Source organism: Bombyx mandarina, chromosome 01, assembly GCF_030267445.1.
Source record: "Bombyx mandarina strain Sakado chromosome 01, ASM3026744v2".
In the NCBI taxonomy this organism is placed as follows: Eukaryota; Metazoa; Arthropoda; class Insecta; order Lepidoptera; family Bombycidae; genus Bombyx; species Bombyx mandarina.
The window spans coordinates 7638835-7664073 of NC_143208.1; the positions used below are offsets into that span (position 1 = coordinate 7638835).

The window sequence follows — 25239 nt, forward strand, 5'->3', positions numbered from 1 at the left end:
TCATAAAAATAAGAGTATAAATTAAAATAAGACATGACTTAAAGGTCTTAGTTACCAGAGAATAGAAACCGTTTAAAAAAAAATACAAGTGTCATATCAACAATTTCATCGTTTTCTGACATTTAGAACTAGGTACCTAAGAATAACATTCTTAGCTACTCACTTAATTCTTAGTGACTATCTGTGACCTTGCTTGTTCACAAAGCCCGCTATAGAAAATACACTTGACATTGGCGAAATCTAAAAGGAAACGCCATAAACCTAAGAAGAGATAGAATTACAACGGATCAATAATAGAATAAGAACATAAATCTTCTTCTTCTTCTGAGTCGGTCTCTTCATTCCTGAAGGTCATGTTTAATTTGAAATGTTGACCACTCGATGCACAATGCGTACACGTCCTACTGCCCACGTCTTCCTGTCCTCGGCGGTCTTTATAGCCTCGGTTATTGGCAGACCGGTGAGCGTCTTTACCAGATCAGACCAGCGGGTAGGTGAACGTCCGCGCGATCTTCTCCCGTCAACCTGACCAGCTACCATCAGCTTCTTTAAGCTATTGGGGCCTCTATGAGCAATGTGGACGAAGTACGTGAGAATACGATGGAAGCAAATAGCGGAGAGCCAGACAAGAACATAAATAGATATTAACAAAAAGAGTATTATTTTATAGTAGATGTGTTGTAGCATGAATGAATTATGTGGATTAAAACTGACCAATTATTGCAAAGACTACAAATTATCATAAACTTTATCCAATAATAACGTTTCATTCAAGGCAACTAGGGTAATCTCGTTAAATAGTAAAACTTACGAAAATCTTAAATATTGCGAAACGTATACATAATTAAAAAAAAATAGTTTCAATTAAAAATTCTGTACAAATCACAAAAACATACAGCTTTAATTGTTGTTCTACGGAAAAGGAGACCCCTTCTCGAGTTTTTCCCAAAATAATACACCTCACGTAAATAGTTATAAATTTATGTATTCAAATGGCTACTACTCGGTACCACTATACTTTTCCAATTTTATTTATTGTATACATAAAAAAAAAAAATCTTAAACAATTTACAAGAATAATAATCGAGCAGTACAATTTATGATGTTTTCAAATATATTAACACGCACGATCGAAACCGACCTTCATTACAAATCCGATCCTAAGTTGTGCAATCCTTATATCAGATAGGCCGAACTCTGATCCGATTAAATTAATAACACGAGGGGTATTAGGGCATCACATCATCATACGGTTTAAGACGAATCTCCCGCGTAATGTATACATATAATCCGCGTAATAAAACTTCAACGTTGAACGCTAATTCGGGAAAGTTTCCGAACACAATCCCAATCTTCACGGGGTAAGTACGCGATAATTTGACAACTTCAAAGTATCATTTAGACACTTGTGTCATGTAACAGATGGCGTTAGTGGTAAATAAATCAGAGCCCGTCTGAAAGGCTGAGTGACTTGCTCGTTAAGGCTCGCCGTACACAAGTGTACACAACTTAACACCCGGCCTAAACTTCGGCTATTAGTTTCCAGGAGCAGAACAGGCAAGTGGTAATGAACAGGCGATTGCGTTTTCTCTCTACCTAATTAAGCTTTAGAGGTTTTGATTTTTATTTGTGAGCGTAATTCGAATTGTTGTGCTATGAATCATCCAAGCGTATAGCGTCCAATTTTCCGTAATAAAATAGAGCGTTTGTAAAACAATTAAGTCGATAACCTTAGTTCTTGGCACTGCAATGAAAAAATCTATCATGACTTCAATGTATGCAGCATATTAATTTAACTGCAATGACAAATACCTGAAGGAAATTAATAATGCAGGTCCGTCGTTGCAAAGAACGAAAGGAATTCCACAATCTACTTAGTATGGCATTAATGAAGATTCAAATGAAATTTCTGACACTCTTAAGGTATGAAATTCTCAAAAGGCACATAATGTTTTAGAAAACCGTTGTATACTGATTGTTGTTTTTGTAAGTTGCGATTTACTTTATAATTTGATTTCCACCTATAAACAGTTTTCAATGCTTCTTATAGATAGCAGTTTACGTAATCAAGGACATCCGAAAATATCAAGAAAGCGAAGTTAATCTACAGAAATAGTAATCCAAAACATGTCTTTCTTATTTACATACGCGCACATCGACGGCTGAAACGCACCGCAATTTTTATTTTTATTTTCGTTAAGTCAACTGTCTGTCTAAATAAGAGCACTTGACAAGCATCGGTTTGTGTTAATATTAACTAAATCAGTACATTTTGTTCGCATTGTACGAGTATCATAAAAAATTAAAATGTGGTGTCGTGGGACACCAGGTAGGAACGAAGTTCCTTCGGCTAATGTAGAATCGACACAATTTGCAAAAAAAACAGCAAGAAAGATAATCTAGAAAACCTTACAAAGATTTTAGTATGTACACACAATATTAACCAATGTAAAATATTTTATATTTATAAAAGAAAGAGAATGGATGAGAGAACGAAAAGATAGAGGGAGAAAGAGAAAGGTATTATACACTACTCGCTTGTGTATGCGACTGTCGCGCCTGCGCACGTCTCATTTAACGGTTTTATTCCACGCACTTTTTTCCACGGATTTTTTCTTACGGTTTTACTATCACATTTTTTTCAGTTCGGTCGCGCAGCAAAATCCCTATCCCCTCCAAGCCTGCCGTAAGGAACTTCGTTTCAATACTCGTAATATACCTATATTAATACTTTATTAATAGGTGTATCAACGATTTTTTTTTTCGAAGAAAAGCATATCCACCACGCCTCTCGTGATCTGATAGTTATGTACATATTTAACTAATATCAAGATTTAGTCTTACTGTCTTAATTGCTTTGACACACAATAACTGACTAACGCATGAAATATATTATTGCTTCGTTGCAGAAATAGATCAGCTGATGGTGTCATCTATCCGTGCACTACGGCAATGTTGTTTGTGTTCAGGGTGGTTAGCAAATAGTAATTAGGAATTTAAGTAGGATAATGGGATACTTTATTTGTACTTGAGAGTAGTCGTTGCTCGAAGAATACGACGTGATGGTATGACGTCTATGCCTTAACTAAAATCACCAAGTAAGTACCATTTTTTTCTAACGAAATACGCAGCTGGGATTGTCCACGAATTATTCCATGAGAAAGAAACTAAAAATTATGTCAAAATCAAACCGTTAAATTGTAATATTTTTTTGTTTTTTTTTATTGCTCTAGTGGGTGGACGAGCTCACGCCCACCTAGTGTTAAGTGGTTACCGAAGCCCATAGACACCTACAGCGTAAATGCCGCCACTTACCTCGAGACAAAGTTCTAAGGTCTCACTATAGTTACAACGGCTGCCCCGCCCTTCAAACCGAAACGCATTAATGCTTCACGGTAGAAATAGGCAGGGCGGTGGTACCTACCCGTGCGGACTCAAGACATCCTACCACCAGTAATTACGCAAATTATAATTTAGCAGATTTGATTTTTATTACACGATGTTATTCCTTCCCCGTGGAAGTCAATCGTGAACAATTGTTAAGTACGTATTTTATTACAAAAATTGGTACCTGCCTGCGGGATTCGAGCACCGATGCATCGATTGATACGATCGCACCGGGCATCTTGCCCCTTAAGCCACGATCACTTCCAAAATTAATTTAGAAAAATTCTAATTTTAAGTCGTATTGTGAGCATGCACTGGTCGGTGCCACCTACCTACCTAACTACACTGCTATCCGTTACCCATTCCGGTAGTAGCTAAAGGTTGAACAACGATATCATAATACAACTGAGATTTCGACCTTATGCTAGAAGGTGAGTGACGGTATTCACGTGGTATATTATGGGCACCAACACCATTGGGTGTTCCGTGAGCTCTTCGCAATACGCAGGCAATAAAAATAAATATAGAAAAACTATCGCAGTCACACTTTGTACTTTAAAAACAGGTGGTTCCATTTTTCAATGCAATAAATCCCGGTTTTTTTTCAGTTGTTATTGTCATAAATGGGTATACGCGCTGAGGCACCATTTCGTTAACTGCTCTAATCGCAGAACAATATAACTGGTTTTCATTGTTTTATTACAGATTCGGAACACATGGACGGTTTCGAAATATTTTATTGGTGACCTGGTCGATTTTTGAGCTCGCAAGTGTAGGTCAACACCTTCATGCCTATTTGTACCGCGGAATAGTCATTCAGTCTGGTCCAAACGATCGAATATCCGTTATACATTCGAGACTCTGGCCTCATGTCTTAAGGACTACTTTACGATAACTCAAGCAGAAGAAATAACCTAACTTTTGCCAGTACATCTCCAATTACATGACTTCACTGTGGAAGTCATTCTTGAACATGTGTTCGTTATTTATTTGTTCAGATCTCAAAACGAAGAAATATAGCTAAGAAAATCTCATTGGAAATTCTTGTAATGGCGCGGAAAGACATTCCGGGTGCAACGCATAGTATCGAGGAAGAGGTAGGTAGGTAGGTAGGTAAGGCGGTAGTTATTCGGGTCGCTAGGAATGTTTATGGCACGCGCTTGCTCTATACAGGACCGAAACGAATATAGAGCGCAATACTCTGAACCTAAACATAGCATTTTCAATACAGTATTGTGAAAGCCGTTGTAAATCATTTCTGTCTCATAAATGTTCCGGCTTGATAAAGACGAAATATTTCTTAAGAGTACTCGTATTTTTATATAATATATATTGTACGTATCGTTGATTACAAGCAGACAGTGGATATATTCAAAACAAGCGTCTCTGGTTAATAAAGTCAAAAGGTTTTAACAGCACCAGAAAACGCATAACTTTTTTCTGAGGCATAAATTTCTAAAATACTTTGAAATCTTTTTTATTTGTAAGCTTAATAGTCCCTTCGACTCGATAGCTTGTGTGTTTTAGTTGTAACCGATTTGTCGATAATAAACTACCAAACTTACACAAGAATCCCTGAAAGCTCAGCGATTGGGAAAAAACATTACGATTGAAACATTTTCGATTCATTCCCAGAATAGAAGACGGATTGTTGCGTGGGGTGGTTTTATTACACCACATCCACAGGTCATTACGTCAATTTCGCTCATAATAGTTTGAAAGTGTGATGTTCACAGCACGATCGTAAACAGTGAGGAGATGAAAACGGTAATAGCTCGGTGATTAGTGTTCATTGCTTTCTCAAATTGTTTCGAAATTGAATTAGGGAGTTTCCTCGGTACAATAAATTTTATGATTGCCGTTGCTCCTACGAAAAATTTGAAAACAATTAATGCGATCTAATATGAAAGTTACTTAGAACAATAACCACGTAAAATAGAAAAAAAATACGTTTGGCACTCGGAAACTGCCGCGGTAAAGCTATTGCATAGCATTTTTTATCAACTTATGCAATTATAATTAGACAATGATAATTTAATATTAAAACAATAATAAAACAAGACCACGCTATATTAAACATTAATAAAAGCAAAACCTTAACTGTCCCCTTCACACTCATAAGCTAGACCGCGCGAGAGAGCGATAGGCAGACTTTTCATGATGCGCATGCAGTGTGACGTGACGCCACGCACTTATTCACAAACACTACACAAGCGCAACGTATGAATGTGTTGAACGCTAGCTACATGGTAGGCGGAGTGAGGGGTGTAAGGTTTTTTTCGTTACGGAATTTCATGATTACAGTAAGCCGCGCTCAAGGCCCGCGATAAAAGCTATGCAATAGCTTAACAAGAACTGACATCCGGATTTCTACTTTTGCTTATAAAATCTTGCAAGAAAATTATAATGTGTTATTTGTATTAAACATCCGTACTGATTATTCGTATTCGAAGGGTGGCCGCCAAGAATGAGAAGAGCGTGCTCACTTTTGTAAATTGGTATTGGCCTATGCTAGCACTGCCATTATCAGTGGACAACCCCCAATGATGATAATGACGAAGTATTCACACACAAGCACATGAAAAACGTATAGTAAACTAAACATCGTTAAGTTTTTTTTTCTGCCAAAACGAATTCGGTAATTCCATAAAGACACCTAATTTAATTATAATTTTTTTTTGTTATAAATTTTCGCATAGTCTCGCCCTTCAATATTTTAAGCTAATCGCAAACCCATGCCGTAAAGTAGCGAGCCAATAGGTTTGTTAGGAAAGTTTTAATAGGGAATAAATTAGTAACGGGATTAAAGGTAGGGAGAATTGGAATATTAATATAATCCAATCTATATTTTATAACCCGGACGAGGTTCGATCATAATGTTCAAAGCTGCCGATGAAAAATCTTGACGCTGTCGTGACAGTTTCAAGACGCAATCATTTGCCAATAACAAACGACATACTAAATTAATGATTTTAATATGAAATTCATGATACAGTAATGATTGTGAAGATTTTCAAATATTTCTACCCTACATTTCCGGATAATTCCGATTAGAAATGTTTTGGAGCCACACCACTGACCCCTTGAGACGTAGGTTTATTTCATGTATAACATAATATCCCCTTTAGTTACGTTACTGATATTTTTTCATGAAAGTATGCAAAAAAAAATTTTGTCTAATTTTCTTTTAATTTGTAACACTGAAAATCGTCTATAGCTACTAAACAAAAAAGAAAGTTAGTTGATAAACGGACTAGAAAAAAGGTAATGGATTGTATTTGTCTTTGTCTGTTTAAATATAGATAATTATTTTTGTTAACTGCGCGACTACCATTACTAGAAAAATGATTTAATACCTTTTTTTTTTCTTTGTACTTAGCTTCTTGATACCGAAAATAAAAGTGCCTACATCTTACGTCTCGTGAGACGACAAAATTCGTTTACGTAAGCAAAATATGCTAATCAGCGCTCTTTCCACACATGCACATCGCTAATACCGGCGCATAGGTAAGCTCAGCACAGCTTAAAGTGAAAGTAGGGCTGCCAGAAGTCATACCAACTTTACGTACAACATCAGAATCTATGCCAAAAACTCGGCTATACGCTAATTAGGTCATTTAAATTTAACATTACAATGAGACTGAACAAAATGTTTGTTTATATTATGTTTTAATATTCACTAGTCTCCCAATTCGATTGATGTAAAAAATACAAATCCTAATATAAAAAAAATTGGGAAAACGCGGAAAAAGATTCGAATTTATCAATCCTCAATGTTATACATAGATAAGTGTTGTTTTCCGATGAAGTCTTTCTAAATTAATTCATAAATAGATTATACGTCTACAAGTATCTGAAGTTGCACAATGCAGCGTTCCTTGTTCCAGTCAATCTCGAACCGCACATCAACTATTTATCACGTAGGTACTTCAGACCGAAAACCGATAGCGTGTACGTTCGAATTTACTGAATGCATCTCGACAAGATTAGTTTGCGACTCACACTTCATCCGCACTCACAACTAACTTCTTTAACAAGTTGAGTTTCGATTTTACTTCACGATTTACGTAAGCCCGATCTTGAAAGAGAACATTTCCGTAGCAATAAATTTTCTGTATCACAATAAGTTTATTTAACGTCTATTCACAGATGCTTTATCAAAACTCTGAAGAAATTATAAAACGTTGAAATTTGCAACGAAAACTTTTTACCGTAAACAAAGTTGCTCCTGCTGTTTTATTTAAAAATATAAATCGCGTTGCAAGGTAAACTTACCTTAACTTGTGAAAACAACATGGCGATTTAATAAAATTGGACCCTTCAGTTTCGCGCGTCGCCCCTCGCTGAAAACAAAAACAGAATTATTTTCAGGTTCGACATACAAAATGAGGTTATCATCCGGGGCTATAATTAAAAAAACCGACAGCCCTATATTAAGTAGGGCACCCAACTCAATAGCGCTCGTGGAGGAATACGGGTGCTAGAGGCTTGCAAACAAGCCTTCTACTAAGAGAGATTACGACGTCCGTGCGAACCTCTACACTCGCGAGCTCCTTACGAACGTAGTGCTACATCAACTTGTGAATTTATAAAGTTTAGTTTGCTATTGTGTGCCGATGACTCACTCCGTTGAGGAGTGCCTCGCTGCTAATGTAAGGCACTCGTCTTCAGAAATACTTCGTCCAGGTACGATCTAGGAAGTAACGTGTGAAATAAAATAAAGACCAAAGGAAGTGAAGGAATCACTTAAAATTATTATTTGCAAAGCATCTGAAATGCTAATTAGTGTTTTAAAACTTTTTCAATATTCTGAACATTAATGACGTCTTGTTTTTATTTGTAAAAATCAAGAAATGAAGATGCTAAAAATATTATTGGAAATTGAATACCGAGTATTGAGTAAATTGGTCATTTCGATAAAGAGAAATGAACTCGTTTCGTTCGTAATAAGTTTGAACTTAAGATTCGCAATATCGACTATATCAACTCGAATAAGAAAAGGAAATCAAAAGCAGCTAGGCTAAAGAGTGAAGACAAAGATATTGGTCTCAATTTGATATGTATCATTCGTGATTGATCCGTATCGCTAAAAGGTTCTTGCGAGGTCGCAAACGAACGGATCCTGTGAAAGTGAGGGGTTAAGAACCACTCCTACTCTTTTCAAACCATAATAGAAGTGTGTCAAAAGTTTACATCGCTCGAGAAATACCGTAGTCCAGAACGTTCCTATCACTACTATCCACGAACTACACTCAAACATAATCCTATAAGACGTGTTTTCATGTAAATGATTTAGTATTATTGCTGTTTGTGGAGTGTACTCAATAATATATAGATGGAAGTTTGTATTAAAAGAAAAGACACGCGGTATTTTTAAAGAAAAATATCTAAGACGTATAAATTGAATGCCCCACTTCACTACCTAGTTGAGTGCGGCAGTGCAGGTAAGCGAATATAAGCCGTTCGTGGCCACTTCAGGAAGTTAGCTCGAAATTGCTGTATTCCCACCACTAAAATATAGTACGATTACGTACGATATAGTAATAACTTCTATTGTATACCACGTTTTATCTATACATTTAAATAAAATTGGAGTGTCTGTTTGTAATATAGAAATAACCGCTTTTTACTACATGTATATAGGTAATACGGCACATACACCAAAGTAATACATTTTACAATTTTTGTCTATTTGTTTGTTCCGGCTAATCTCTGGAACCAATGGACCTATTTTGACGAGATTTTCACTGATAGGTAGCTTATGATATAAGGAGTAACTTAGGCTACTTTTTTTAAACTAGCTTCGCCCCGCGGCGTCACCCCCAGTACGATAATAACCGCAGGTAACATCGTGGGACTCAGCTATCTATACATATAAATAAAATTAGAGTGTCTGTTTGTAATATTGAAATAACCGTTTTTTACTAATGCATATGAATATATATACGATACATATACCAAAATATATTTTTTTACAATTTTTGTCAGTCTGTCTGTTTGTTCCAGCAAATCTGTGGAACGGCTAGACCGATTTTGACGAGACTTTCACTGATAGGTAGCTGATAATATAAGAGGTAACTTAGGTTACTTTTTTAGACTAGCTTCACCCCACGGCGTCATCCGCGGTACTATAATAACGGCGGGTAAATAAATAAAATTTAATGTTTCCAAAGCGAAGCGAGGACGGGTCGCTAGTATACTATAAAATCGTATTAAGAGTTCTTGTACAATGTTTATGGGATATGTATACTACTATAATATACAAAGTAAGTAACTTTTTATTGCTCTATCTGGGCAGACGAGTTAACTGCGAGTTTACTGCTTACCTGGTGTCAAGCGATTAATCCGTTCTGACCTGACCAACGAGATTACAATGTAAAAACATTTACTCACCACAAGACATACGACAAAGGCTGTCGTTTCTAATAATTCATCGTAGAATTACGAAAAAATTAAGACAGAATTTATCATTTCATTACTGAGAAATCGAATAACGTAGAGAAATAAAGAAATTATTGTCAAAGTACTACCGACAAGTAAATGAGAATAATCACGTCATTTGCATAATGACCGAATAAAGTTTTTAATACCTCAGAATGCAGACGATCGTGCAGTCCACCTGATGGAAAGTGGTTATTGCTGCTCATGGACATCGACAACGTTAGAAGCACCTCGTAGGTTGACGCCCGTCTGAAAATTGCAAACTGGATTTTGTTCGTCATTTCCTCTCAGAAAATATCACTGATAACGCAGCGTATAATAATAACTGGGAACAGAACAGCCAAAAATAAATAAATCCCCAAATTAGGATTCCCTGTGTTATGGGTACCAGAGACTAGCATATGTATATTATATACATTTAAATAAATACATGTGTATATAGATAATAATCACCCGGGAAAACGGCAAACAAACCTGTTCATCACATGAATATTAGCCTGATGTGGGAATCGAAACCGTTACCAATGGTAGATGATCCAGGGTTCGAGTGGTACTATGGAGCATTGTAAATCCTCCCCAGTTGATACCATCATTGTGCCTATTTCTTCGGCGAAACATTCAATATTTTCAGTTTCATAGGTGGAACATACTAAACAATAGATTAGATCTCACCTCTCAAGGCTTAGGAAGAAGATTCCTATGCAACTTCCAAATAGTTACTTATAAATTCACGGAATGTTTTAAAAAATAACACACTCATACTAGAACATCGAAGCAAATAAATAGTTTCACAGCTTAGCATGCTCATTCTAGTACTACAAACACGTGAAATTAAAATCAATACACATTTCAAAACCACCTGTGACAGAGACGAAGTACGCGTTTGAGATCGTATGGACATCTGCTGAGACAAAATGACAATGAGTTTGTTAAAAGAGTTTTAACTATGAATGTGAAAGGCTTTAGAGGAAGAGATAGACCTAGGAAAAAATGTATGGATTGCGTGAAAGACGATATATGTAAGAGGGAAGAAAGCGAAGAAATGTCATATAATAGAGGAGTATGGAATACACATTTGAAAACCATTTGACATTACTTTTATACCCTACTAGCTGTACCCGTCCGCTTCGCTGGGCATTTAAAATTAACATTATTTTTTTCTCACTCCCACAAAGATTCTCATAATCAACGCCCCCGCAACTGGTGTTGGGAGTCCAACACTCATATAAATATTAGCCTATCTATTAAGTACATGTATTTTCTACATGGATACCAAGTTTCAAGTCAATTGGATGCATGGTTCATTAGTTATATTAGTTATCCGTAAAAACCATTGTAGATTTATATATTAGTGTAGATTAGCCACGAACGCCCTTGAAAGACAAAATATCTTAATAATCTTCACCTTTAATACATAAAGTCCTGGCGAAATAAACACGCAGCGTACATCGTATATTACACGTGTCACTGCCACGTGTGCGCACTATTGAGTACCTCTCTGGAGGAAATTCATATCATACATCTTTTAGGGAGGAACATAAAGAAAATCATAAAAAGTTTACATTACAAACAATAACACAAGAAAACGATATTTTTGCCGTTTACATCGACGGGTAGTCAAATATTTACTGAGCTACCGTACACAGGTATTTCTAACTTGTTTGTAATGAGAAAAGTTTGCAGGAAATATGGAATGTTAGAATACTTGAAATAATATAAAAGCTTTTCCTTCGCTGAATCCTGTTATCTCGATTGGAATTTGTTTGAAAAGCTCACAATGACACGACTAAAATACTGAGGTTGTGCACTTGCACCTGCAGAACGTATGTAAATTTTTTTTTTGGGTAATCAAAATACATGATCGTGGTTATTTTGACTTTCTGTAGAGTAATTACAATACCATTGAAACTATACCGGTTACTTAAGTCGAGTAGATGTATTCATGTTGTAATGAGTCCCGGGCATCACTAGGTAGGTTACCAACTCATCTAGAGCAATAAATAAAAACTTCACAACTCTAGTTAGCACGACGAAGAGATACAGGTTTCATCAGCAATTTATTAAAATGAGCAAATAAATAATTTAATCAAAACGAGCCCTAAAGCTAAACGATTTGAAGTAAATTGCATCTTATATCGCTGATTTACTTAATTTTATTACAAAAATTACTTTGAATTGCAAAAATAGCTATGAATAATATTTCTAAGAATAAAGTGTAATTTACTTTTACTGAAAACAACAATAAACCGAGAAATTGATGTTGTTTTGTAAGATAAACACCTAAACGTCTCACAGCAAGGAGCTCTCGACAAAACCTACCATAAGGTTGAGAAGTAGTAACTAAGAAGTAGATTAAGTAATTAGTAAGTAGTAATGCGTTTCGGTTTGAAGGGTGGGGCAGCCGTTGTAACTATACTGAGACCTTAGAACTTATATCTCAAGGTGTGTGGCGCATTTATGTTGTAGATGTCTATGGGTTCCAGTAACCACTTAACGCCAGGTGGGCTGTGAGCTCGTCCACAGATATAGGAAAAAAAAAAGATTACTTGATATAATAGTACCTGAATAACTGTAAGTTGTAAAGACTGTTATAATTATTTATGCCCGCAAATTACAAACTTCCATCGGGCCCTACCATCAGACCAATTGGGGGACACGTATACAATTTCTTTAAGTACTGAATTTTAAATTCCACATCCGTGAAGGATTTATCTGTAAGGCTCCTAAGCGCCTTGAGTTGCCGATAAGTTTAAACTAACATTCGACGTATTAACTTCACTGAACACGGGCCTACAAAAAGGAAATTGTTATGAACTTTTCTCGTACGTACCGGCTAGTTTAGAATGAGTGAAGTATCTGCGAGGGTGTGTTGTTGGCCAAACGTGATCGGCATCCCGCGTCCCTGAGGGCATAACCAGCGATATTTGCTTTTTTTTTTATTACCCCATCCATATTTCAACACGAACGCCCCACACAATATTTGGGAGTACTGCGAGCGCTAATGCGTGCGTGGCGGGAAAATGATATCATCCTTCTATTCAATATCAACAATAAGATAGAAGTCACAATGGAATTGCTTACTATTGTAGGTACGCTTTAAAATTCAGGTTGAGATCCATATATTAAAGGAAGAGTTTTTTAATTATTTAATTAATATAATTTTGAGCTAAGAGCCTTTTAAATCGTGGGGTAGTTTAAGAAATTAACAGATTATAAAATATGTACCTATAACTTATATTGCGGCTTATTACGTCACCGAAAAAAATGGCTACCTTCATACTGCGTAGGCTCCATGTCTATCCTACTTTCACAAAAAATGTGTAACATTTCATTCTATCCGGTACATTAAAGCCATCAGAATATAGTAATACCTTTTATTGTTAAGTGCGGTTACAGAGACCTTAAAATTTGTATGCATTAAATAAGATCTCTAATAAATCACTAAGCTAATAACAGTTTATTGTCCTTTGCCTTCCCGTACGCCGGCGTAATATTACATTTAGTAGCCTCATTAGTATGCAGTGTGCTCTCGTTACCACTAATCCGAAACAATAGTATTATTTTCTACATTTATCACGAGCCTCAGGCATAAATAAAACTATTTTCACAGTTAAATCTTTATCTAAAACGTGAATAAGAAAGCCCTAGTCCGTCAAACCGTCATACCTCACTATTAGTTCTGTATGTGTGTGAAGAAACGTTAATGTCAGTTATTGTTATTGTTATGAAAATGAGATGGCATAATATGGCATGATAACATAATATTACACACACGCCTATGAATACCACTGAAAACTGTAAAGTATTCAAAATTAACACGAAATTAAATCTTAAAATGTAACGGTAATGATGATGATTAATTTTTATAATCCACAAATGCATCGCAGCCACGCTTCCCTGTAAAATTAATCTAAATACATATACACAGAAGAGTCACATTACTCTTTTGCACAGACAGCCGAGCGAAAACATTGGTTGACGATTCTGACTACCCTACCACGAATCTGGATTCCGTTGTTCCCGTTCAGAAGATATTTTTATTTCTGTATCTCGTTAAACCTTTCTAGATATTATTGAGAACTGCCTGCTTTTTAGTGCTTCTAGTGCTTGTTTATTATCAAATTAGACAATCTTTTTCATGTGAAACATCTATAGCCGCACGTAAAACCGATTTCTGGCGTGGCGACGCATGCCGTGGCGACGCATGCCGTGGCGACGCGTCGCCATGCGCAATCGACTGTGCGATTCTCTCTCACTCGATCCGGCGTTAAGCCATCTCTCTCGCTACACTGAGCTCGGATACCAATAATGTATATTCCGTAGTGTATACAGTGTTGTTTACTACAGTACACATAACCTGTGTTTTACTTGAAAACAAATTATTTTTTCGTAATATTTTATTTTATCACTGTGACATATTTAATTCCTATCACAATCTGTTCTTTTCTGCATATTACTTTTACAAAATAATGTCGATGTTTCACATCTGCCAGGAGTCCCGTGACGGCTCTATAATTTTTTTTTTTCATAATACAAGAGAACACAAATAAAAATGCTATTCTTTAATTTACCGGATACAAAACATGAAAATAAAAACATAAAATATTATGATCGATGCGTTAAATAAGTGCGTATATTTCGTATATTATAATTCAGCATCAAATAACAAGTTGTAGACGTGTTTTGTTGTAATTCGGAACGTTTCAACATTTCCGTTTTCATGCCATAAATTAAGGGGGAAATCACTCCTAATTACAGTACTATGAATGTTCGCGGTCATTACAACTTACACATTTTTGTGGCGGAGATAAACTGCTAACGTTTAAATTTTAATTAATCTTTTTCTTCCCTCAGTTTTATTTTATGCAATTAAGGTAGTCTAATGGCCTACCTGGTGATGTCTTATCGTTTCGCGGCAGAAATAGGAGAATAATGCCTACTTACAACATGCCTTAATAGCTGTACTTAAAGGGTGAGGCAATGAGTTGAAACATTATGCGTGCAGCCAGAATGAGCTTTTTCGACCTAAAGCAGAAATGAAGCCGAACATATGAGTAGATGCCTTCGCAACCTTCCAACTACAGCCATACTTAACAGTCAAAACTGCTCTTGCCAAAATAACAATCCTAAGTCAATCCCGAGAAATAAGAATACAAGTAGGACACGACAAGTCCTTTAGTTGAACCATAGATTCACACCAGCTTGCATGTGCAATCGCACTTTCCGATACTGGAGTCTCTTCCGGTGGGGTGATGAAAGATATAAAAAAAATATATCGCCGCATTAACCAAAATAGGCGGGAGCATTAGAAGAATTCGTAATGAATTAAGCGTACGCTTAAACGTAATTCGTAATTTATGCTCACTCTAACCGGCGCCATCTAGGCGGGCTTCGAATAGCCTGCCGACCGAGTGGGCTGGTGGTCATGGCGCCGACGACCACCGGTCCAGCGTCCCGAGGGGAAGGGTGATGGGAGAGATGTGCTCCCCACTAAACGCTTCACTTTCCCCCCTTTGCCTTTCCATGAGTTCTGTCTCATGCGAGGTTTGGACGTTGGTTGTTGCGCCACAGTAGGTTTTAGTCAGTTTGACTCTGACATGCCCCGTCCTCCATACCCAGTAGAGGGCGGAAGTCCGGCGATTTTCTCCTGTCCAAAAAAAAAAGGCGTAATTTATTCATTGCCGTCTATGACATACTAACAAGCGGTCCACGGGTTTTTGTTGATTAAACTTCGACATAAGCGATATTCATTTGGAAAATGTGACGGTGCATTACTGTTTAAACACAACTTTAAGCGTTGTTTGCAATAAAAATAACGAAGTCAACAATAATATAATTAGCCCTCGTTATCGAGTCGGTAAACTGAATTAAACCTGAACATCGTTATTTGTAATTGAGACTCGCTGCGAACGATTAATCATCGTAATGTTTAATCATAGCATTAATTTTAAATTCCAAATACGTAGTGCATTCGCTTTTTCTGACAGCATTCGTGAATTGTAATTTTGTAAATTGTTTACAAGGAACAAAATAAACGCGTCTATGTAATAAATGTTAGTCAAAATACAAATAAAACTTAGAGGAGAGCCACCGTTATGTATGTAGTTCCTTACTTCAGATACTATCTTAATGTTTAGCATTTGATTTCAATATTGTTTATAGTATTGTTTTAACGCCACTGAATTCTGTTCAGTTCAACCCATTGGAGACACAAGTTTGCGCGTTCACTGCGAAGAAGGACCCTTTGTCATAGCGTCGCAATTTCAAGGAGTATCCCTGCAGCTTTCCACGAGTATACGGATTTTGGGAGTCGATATTTCGGGCGGTGTTCAGTATCGTAGTAATTTGGAAGTTAAAGCCAAATTGGCCTTTAAAATGTCGGGAGTTCTCAACGGAGCGAAGCGGCATTTCGCGCCAGGGCAATGGAGCACTCCTCTCGCCTGTGGGCCGGGGCTCCCAAATACCAGCTATTTCCATTTGACTCCATACAGAAACAGGCTGTTCGGATCATCGATAGTGCCGTTCTCGAGGATCGCTTCGAACCTCTGGGTCTACGGCGGAACTTCGGTTCTCTCTCTCTTTTGTACCATATGTTCCATGGGGAATGCCCTGAGGAATTATTCGAGGTGATTCCTCATCTCCTTTTTATCATCACACCTCCCGGCGTCGGAGCTGAGGTCATCCATATTATCTGGAACCGCTGCGTTCATCGACAGTGCGTTTCCAAAGATCTTTTCCACTTACCATCCGGCTTTGGAATGAACTCCCCTCCATGGTGTTTCCCAAGCGCTATGACATATCCTTCTTCAAACGAGGCTTGCGGAGAGTACTTAATGGTAGGCAGCGTTTTGGCTGTACCCCTGGCATCGCTGCCTGATACAAAGGTAGTAAATAAAAAATCACAATCTCGAGTATGTTCACTATGAGATATAGAGAAAGCTTCTGCTATACAATTATGGTCTTTGGAAATTCTGTAATAACTTTGTGCAATAAGTAGACAAACGAATTACAGGCTTACTTTAATAACGTTATAGACGTGACAACATGATGGTCGTCCCCAATCTACGTGGCCTGCGGAGATTTCTTAACTGTCCTGTGATAAAAATAGGTGCAAACAGTACCCAGATACGTGGGCACATTATAATATTATTATGCAAACTATAAATATTCGGCGTTTGATTGTTCGTGAACATGTAGCATTGGTAAGAAGGGAACATATGGAAAGAGCGCGGAACGAAGCGTTAAAACGTGATTGAGAGAAAACAGTAAGAAAAGGAAAAGAAAATGACAGATGGAAAGACAGAGAAAAAGAAAGATGGTGAAAACGGTTGAATGAGCAAGGCGTAAAAAAGGGTGTCAGATAATTTTTTATTAATAATATTTAATTATAATTAATGATAATATGATATAATTAATTAATGATAATTAATTTTTAATTATAATAACAGAAGGTTTTGGAACAGTGGAATAGTTATATTATGTGCCACGATCCCAAATCTACATATACGTAGCTCATGCCGTAGTTTCTGTTTCCGGGTAAAATAGCATCACGTGCCACGACTATCCCGGTCGTTTCACCCATTAGCAACAGACACTCCTCATATTCGGAATCACCGCACGAGTAGAGCTTAACACATTACAACATTCTTCACTCGATTTAAAATTTTCAATCATAAAATACAACGTCCCAGCTATTTTGGTGCACGAATATATACAAGATGCAAACAAACTTATGACCTGAGAGTTTTCAAGTGTTGCACTGGAAATACGATCCTTTGAATGGGAAACTTCCTTTAGATAGACACAAAGTTAACTCATATCCAATGCCTTCAGTAACTTTATTTTAAAGCGACTCCGGTGAGCTGTGAGAAGAAACGAAATTGAGAAATCTACTGTATCGATTTAAGAAACGTTTACAGTCTAACCACGTTTTTAATGAATCATTTTTAGGTAATTTTTCGTCATTACGAACGACTACGACCAATAAAATAGTGCGGTATTCGAAAATTTTCAAATTATAGAATGTATGTATGTAACAAAAATAAATGCAACAGTGTGCTATAAACTGTTTATCAAGCTTCTCCTCCAGTTTTTATTTTTAAATCAAATTTAGACGGGCGTTGTTAGATGGACCGACGGCTTAGTGCGCACGGCGGGAAGTCGTTGGATGCGGAAGGCGGAGGACCGTATTCTGTTAAAGGCATTGGGGAAGGCCTATGTTCAGCAGTGGGCAGATAAAGGCTGATGATGATGATGATGTTAGAATATGGAAGTCATCAAAATTTTTTTAATTGAGGAAGAATCTCTTCCGGGATGTTCCTCTTTTTTGGATCTACCGAAGTGACTCATTTAAACAACTATCCTACACTTTCGCCCGAACATACAAGCCACGGGACAGAACACAGCGGTCCTTAAAATTATTTTGTAGTTAAGCAATATAGCTCTCCGTCTAGTGGCGACCATCTTGTATTTAATATTTGTTGTGTTCCATGTCATTTTTTTAGTAATTTTAACTGCGATTTTATATTTTAAGCTTAACGTTATATTTTTGTTGCAGTCTGTAATCAATTCGGACGTGGGGTAATGGCGATGCTGGGAGCTGTAACTCCGGACTCCTTCGACACTCTGCACTCGTATTCCAACACCTTCCAGATGCCGTTCGTGACCCCCTGGTTCCCTGAAAAGGTAAAGCTAAAGCTTGTAACTAAAAATTGTAACTATACTAAGACTTTAGAACTTATATCTCAAGGTGGGTGGCGCATTTACGTTGTGGATGTCTATGGGCACCATTAACCACTTAATACCAGGTGGGCTGAGAGCTCGTCCATCCATCAAAGCAATAAAAAAAACAGTTTTAATGGTAAATTATTAACTGAAACAGTATATTTTTGAATACATAATAATATGCGTAGTCCATTTTTTTAATACTAAATTTTATTTTTGAATTTTGAGCAATTCCTACGATGTTTCAAATGTGAACTGTTCATACATCGTGGATACTTGAAAATTTCTGGTTCCACATTAATAATTTTACCCTAGGACTCTAAGCCCACTTATAGAGATGGAAAAACGAAAAACAACTTTTTTTGTTACTTTGTAGATTTACTGGCAAACGTATCTTGAAGGAGAATATCATTTCCTTTTCTTTTCTTCAGAAGTTTCATGGAATCACCGTATGTTTTGTTGCAAATTAATAATTCACTAAATAAATACTCTTTGCATGTAGGATTGTCAACGCTCGTAACTTTGTACGTTCAGTGCAAAGTACGAATAAATATCAAAAACACATATTTCTCGACGTTTCTTCCTACAAGAGTAACATGGGAGCAGACTTTTTAAATATGAACAAACAACACGGAATATGTTTTAACGTAGAAAACGAATATACCGGAAACGTCGTTGAAGTGTAAAAATATCAGTCGCGTTTTTTTCAAAAGCGAACAATTGCAAGAGAAAGTACTTGCGATGATTTTGGCACATTTACTTCTCCACTCGCCACCGGTGTGCAGCTCATTTCCAGAAATTATTGTTGTCGTTTTGGTACTGGAATGAGGTTCTCCTAGCGTTTCTTGGACATTATGTCATCTGCATCTTCAAATATTGGTATTTGTATATATTTTTTTTTATTGCTTAGATGGGTGGACGAGCTCACAACCCACCTGGTGTTAAGTGGTTACTGGAGCCCATAGACATCCACAACGTAAATGCGCCACCGACCTTGAGATACAAGTTCTAAGGTCTCAGTATAGTTACAGCGGCTGCCCCACCCTTCAAACCGAAACGCATGACTGCTTCACGGTAGAAATAGGCAGGGAGGTGGTACCCACCCGCGCGGACTCACAAGAGGTCCTACCACCAGTAATATGGTATTTGTATTGGTATTGCTGATTTGGAGTGGGATTCGGAGTGATGATTTGGAGTGGAAATGAGTTGCTCACTTCGGGCATTTCAATATTCCAATAATTGTTACGTTATAATACCTCTTGTAAAAATGGATATTTAAAAAAAATCTAATATTTAAAACAAAAAGCATAGCCGCTAAGTTTCTTGCCAGTTCTTCTCAGGACGGAGGATAGTTTTTGTGAATTGGCCGTAGTTCTTTTTGACGTTTAACAAGTGTGTACTTTAATTTATGTTGATTTATTCAAAAAAATTGATTTGATTTGATTTAACCCAAAAACGATTAACCGTCAATCCTTCTAGAGAATAATAGATCTGGAATCGGTAAATCAGAGTAAACAGAAAGTATATATCGACGCTTGAAAGGTAAACGTGACTAAGCGACAATAGCTGCTTTGTACATAAATGATAGGCAATAACCACATTCGATGCGCAAAAAAAATATATTTCTAGGTCTATTAAAATCATTTCAATCCTACAGCTACTAGCTAGATTCTACTACTGCTAGATTCGTTAAAATATATTTTTTTTCAGGTATTTCAACTTTAAATTAGTCTACTGTAAAGTTCACGCATTGTCGCTTAGTCACGTTTGCCTTTCAAGCGTCGATATGTACATGAGTATTCAAATTCGAATGTTTTTTTCATAATTGGAGCACACACTTTACCTTTGACATATTATGGAGTCGTATTTTAATATCTAATGCGACTGTTAGAACGAGTTAAAGTAAAAACACCTGACCCTAAGTTAGCTCACCGGTAACGCGCAGTCATTTCCGAAGGAAAGCTTCATTTAGGAAATTGACACTTTAGGTCCGAGCAATGCGAGTCATCGGGCTCCTCCTAGTCGAGCCTTAACTTTGATAACATATTATAAACATCGCTAAATCTAAAAATAGTATTGATACGATAATAATTAAGAAATCCATTATCATCCTGGGGATTAGGGGATTATCGATCATAAGCAGGTAGCGGTTTGCCTCTGTCCCTGGGATTGGTAACTTCCGTAAGCGATGGTACTCACTATCAATTGGGCCGTATATTCACCTAAGGACTATAAAAAATATCATTGCTCACAAGGAGCAATGGGACTATAACAAACCAATCCGTCACTGCGCAATGTCTTAGATATATTTGTCCAAGTCCAAATCCGGTATAGACTGGATTATTTTGGTTGAACATATTTTCTTTACCTCCTGAGATAGCTCCGAGATTCTCTCCGATAAGTGAGTATTTTTACTGCCTAAAATGCCCAGACACACAGTACATTCAAAGGGGCTTCTTCGTCCTCCCAACAAAACCTAGAGACTAGATCAGCATCAAGGGCCAGTTATACATTTGCATTTGTAGCTTTAAGTGTTCCGGGAGGTTCACTACAACCTAGCTTATTGAGACCCATATAACATCGCATTCGCCTTCACTTTCGCCTGAAAGCTTACTTTACTTAAATCATCAATTTGTACTAAAACCAAAATATTATACTCAGTCTAAATAATTGTATAAAATGTAATGAAAGTAGATCATTATTACGTGATATCATCTTATTTGTAAGTAATTACTACAGCATAGCAATATTTGTAATATTTTGTTAGACTGATTAGACCGATTGGTCACAGATCTTGTTAAAATCAACACCATTCGTAAATATATATTATCTTATACATTTGGTCAATAATTTATTATTGGCCAAAAAGTTATACATACTCGTAATGAATAATAAAACATTGACTGAATGTCAATAAATTTTATTAATGCTATAACTAATACTTTCAACATATTTTTAATACCAAATAAAGAAACGATGGCAATACAACAATTTTACAAATTACTTATCTAGATTGAGAGGATTTAAAAAAACTAGGCTCCCTAACAAAAGTATTTTAACACTTAACCTGTATCTGTCTATTTTTTTAAAATCAAGAAAAATTTTATTGCTACTTTGACAAATTTCAATAAGACCGATCGATTTTAAAATTTGAACCAGTATAAAGACCAACGGTAATACTAGAATTCGTTATTTTAACCACGTTAACTGACCAAAAAATCGGGAATAAAAAAATGAAGATATTTTAATTCCTTTAAGATTTCCTGTTAAAAAACGGTTACTAATTTTGGAAAAACTACTTTTTTTTACTGCAATCCAAATATCTTTTATTCTGAGTCATCAGATCAAAGTCTTACATGCACTGGAAAAACGACTGTCCTATTCAAATTGGAACATCTGAATTATTCATCGTAGAAATAAGACGTTGGGCTCACAATACATCTTGCCACGAGGATGCTTATTTTTGATGGATTGGTTTTTATGATACGATATTATTCCTATCTCGTGGAATTAGTTCATGACCACAGGAAGAGATTTGGAGAAGAGACTTGGCTGTGCCCCTGGCGTTGCTGATGTCTATGGGCGATAGCTTACCGCCAGCGTACCAGTAGGCGTATTCTTGTTAGGCTAACAAAGCAATAAAAACACAGATTCATAGTACGTATTTACTGAGAAATTTTCGTATCTACTCCTAAAACCGAACCAAAGTAGTCCCTAATCAGGATCGCTTCAAAGTTTACGAGGGTAAGTATATAATACTCACACACATACTAAAAGGCACATTTTTTTTACGGCTTTTATTAATAACAGACACAATTAGAAAGTAAGTTTTTTCTTTTTTTATTGTCTTTGTAGGCAGACGAGCATACGGCCCACCTGATGGTGAGTGGTTACCGTCACCCATGGACTTCAGCAATACCAGGGGCAGAGCTGGTAGGACCTCTTGTGAGTCCGCGCGGGTAGGTACCATCCTACCTATTTCTGCCGTGAAGCAGTAATGCGTTTCGGTTTGAAGGGTGGGGCAGCCGGTGTTCCTATACTTGAGACCTTAGAGCTCATATCTCAAGGTGGGTGGCGCATTTACGTCGTAGATGTCTATGAGCTCCAGTAACCACTTAACACCAGGTGGGCTGTGAGCTCGTCCAACTATCTAAACTATAAAAAAAGCCTCTCCACAAGCCTCGTTTGAAGAAGGATATGTCATAGCGGAAAAACCGTGGAGGGGAGCTCATTCCAAAGCCGAATGGTACGTGCCAAAAAAGATCTCTGCACTGTTGAAGTTTCTTATACTAAAGACAAAATGTTCATACAGGTGATACCACCGTCATCGGGCCTCATCGATTATGCCGTCAGCATGCGACCGGACTACCACCGAGCTGTCATCGACACCATCACCTTCTATGGTTGGAAGAACGTCATTTACGTGTATGACTCGCACGACGGTGAGCACGAAAATCTTTTACTAAAGAAGTGCTTGTATGTATATATATATGTCTGCATGTGTGTGCGTCAATTTATATTTTTTATTGCCCTTTTAGGCAGACGTACGAGCATACGGCCCACCTGATGGCGAGTGGTTACCATCGCCCATGGACTTCAGCAATGCCAGGGGCAGAGCCAAGCCGCTGCCTACCGCTACATACAAATATAAAATATACATACAAATATAACTTAAATACTAAAATCATTTCTTTATATTCATTACAATAGATGAGCATACGTGCTCACACTGAATGGTTACCTTAACTAAGATACTCACGCTGCAAAATGGAATACATAATTGCTTGTAGGCCGAAATAATATTTCCTACCACCGGCTGTCAATATAAGCACATTCCTATAAATGTAGTGTCAATCAAAAATGCTTGTAATTTATTCCTTAAAATAAAAGAGCCGCTTAACGATATCGCAAAACTTCGAGAAACAAAATACAAATTAATATTTACAAGCCATTGTAAATTCGGATATTGTTATCTCATTATTATTCCTTACTGTGTAAAGTATTAAAACGAGCAGGCGTTACGCCTTTATTTCTCAGCGAAAGAAGGGAAATTTTTAAAGTAACCGTGGCTGGAATTCTAATTCTGCGAGGGGATGAAATATTTCAACTCCTTTCTTCGAATAATGAGTGCAGTATTTACAATAATGACTTTATTTTGTATTCTTGACGCGATTCCGTTTTGTGCAAACAAAAGAGAAAACGAACTAACGTTGACACAAAGAAAATGAGCGACGAGCTCCTAAATGAATAACTAATAGTATGAACTTGCCTGAGGCCTGGTATCACCCACGTTAAATTTTCATGGCAAATATTTCGATGATCTAGTCAAATTATGCATGCGAAGGATTCTTGAATACTTTGGCCACATCGCAAGGAAAGACAGTGACAACTTGGAGAAATTGATGGTCACTGGAAAGGTCGAGGGCAAGCGACCAAGAGGCAGGAACCCGACCCGTTGGACGGACCAGATTCGTGCAGCCCTGGATACCACAGTGCACGATGCTCTGCACTCAGCTGCAGATAGGAACAGATGGCGGTGCACTATAAAAAACAAACTGTTTCAAGGCCATGACCACGACCCTCAGTAATGAGGAAACCGACGCAAGGGGGGGGGGGTAGTCACATTATGTTAACAGTATAGTAAAATTTTTTTTAACATTATTTTAAACGAACGTATGGGATGGATTACTAAAAAGAGGAAAGTAAATAATTGTCTCATAACACGTAGGAGTATAATATTAACAACGAACCAAAACAGGACGAGACGATGATTTTCAAACATGTTTAATCTTTATTCACTCCAACCGAAATTGGACTCGTATACCGTGATACAGTTGTTAAAGCCATAAGATTGTGACACTTGATTTCTAAATTGTAGAAAAATATGTCACACAATGGCTTCTCATTTCATTTGCCTCGGAAGCAGTTCCCCAATATAATTTCGCTGAAGACGACCGCTGTTCGGAGACCGCTGCGATATCAATAAAAACTTTTAAGGGCCACGACGCCATGTTTTGAATTATTTTAAAAACTCAAAAAAAGTCGTAAAACCTTCGTCTTTGCAGGCCGTACTTAAGCATTTCATTTAAATGAAGCTTGCGTCAGTAAAGAATTTGTGGTCAAAGTAAATTAAAAAAAAAACAAGTATGTTAACACTTTAAATGGGTCTTTTTACTACCATAGCCGTCTATCATTTTTTTAATAGCCTTTATTCACTGAATTATTTTATTGACTGGTGTTAAATCTCGTCATCATCCTAATGTAAATAGCACCACCTATCTTGAGACATGAGGTCGAAATCTCAATTATATTATATAACGACTGTCCTATCCTTCAAATCAACCTCTAATGACAGCTTTGCAGTTGATATACGTACGGGCTTCCAAGACGTCGTATCATCAATAAAATTTATAAATTTTGTGGGCTTCATTCTGTTACATGTTTCTATTATTGTTTTTCTTTTTTTAATTATAATATATTTATAAAGTATAGATCTAAAAAATTATGACTTCGTAATTTAAAAGAATATTTAGTAACAGTTTAGACTTTGTTCCGTTGGCTTTTCGCACTAATATGCCCGTTATAGACAAAAGGGAGAAGCTTTGGATAACGCTTTTCAATTATTTCGTTTTTTTTGTTTCAAAATTATTCCCCAGCCCTGTGTCATAATCCATTTGTTTATTAGCT

The 25239-nt window shown here is 36.9% G+C and overlaps 1 protein-coding gene across 1 annotated transcript in view; it reads left to right on the forward strand.

The window, feature by feature from the left end:
* LOC114244525 (glutamate receptor 1) overlaps positions 1–25239 on the forward strand; it is a 161174-nt gene that overhangs the window by 103595 nt on the left and 32340 nt on the right. The window contains exons 3-4 of the mRNA XM_089728562.1: positions 18386–18513; positions 22865–22994. Of these exons, the coding sequence (XP_089584688.1) occupies positions 18386–18513; positions 22865–22994 (258 nt within the window). The remainder of the gene's footprint in view (positions 1–18385; positions 18514–22864; positions 22995–25239) is intronic.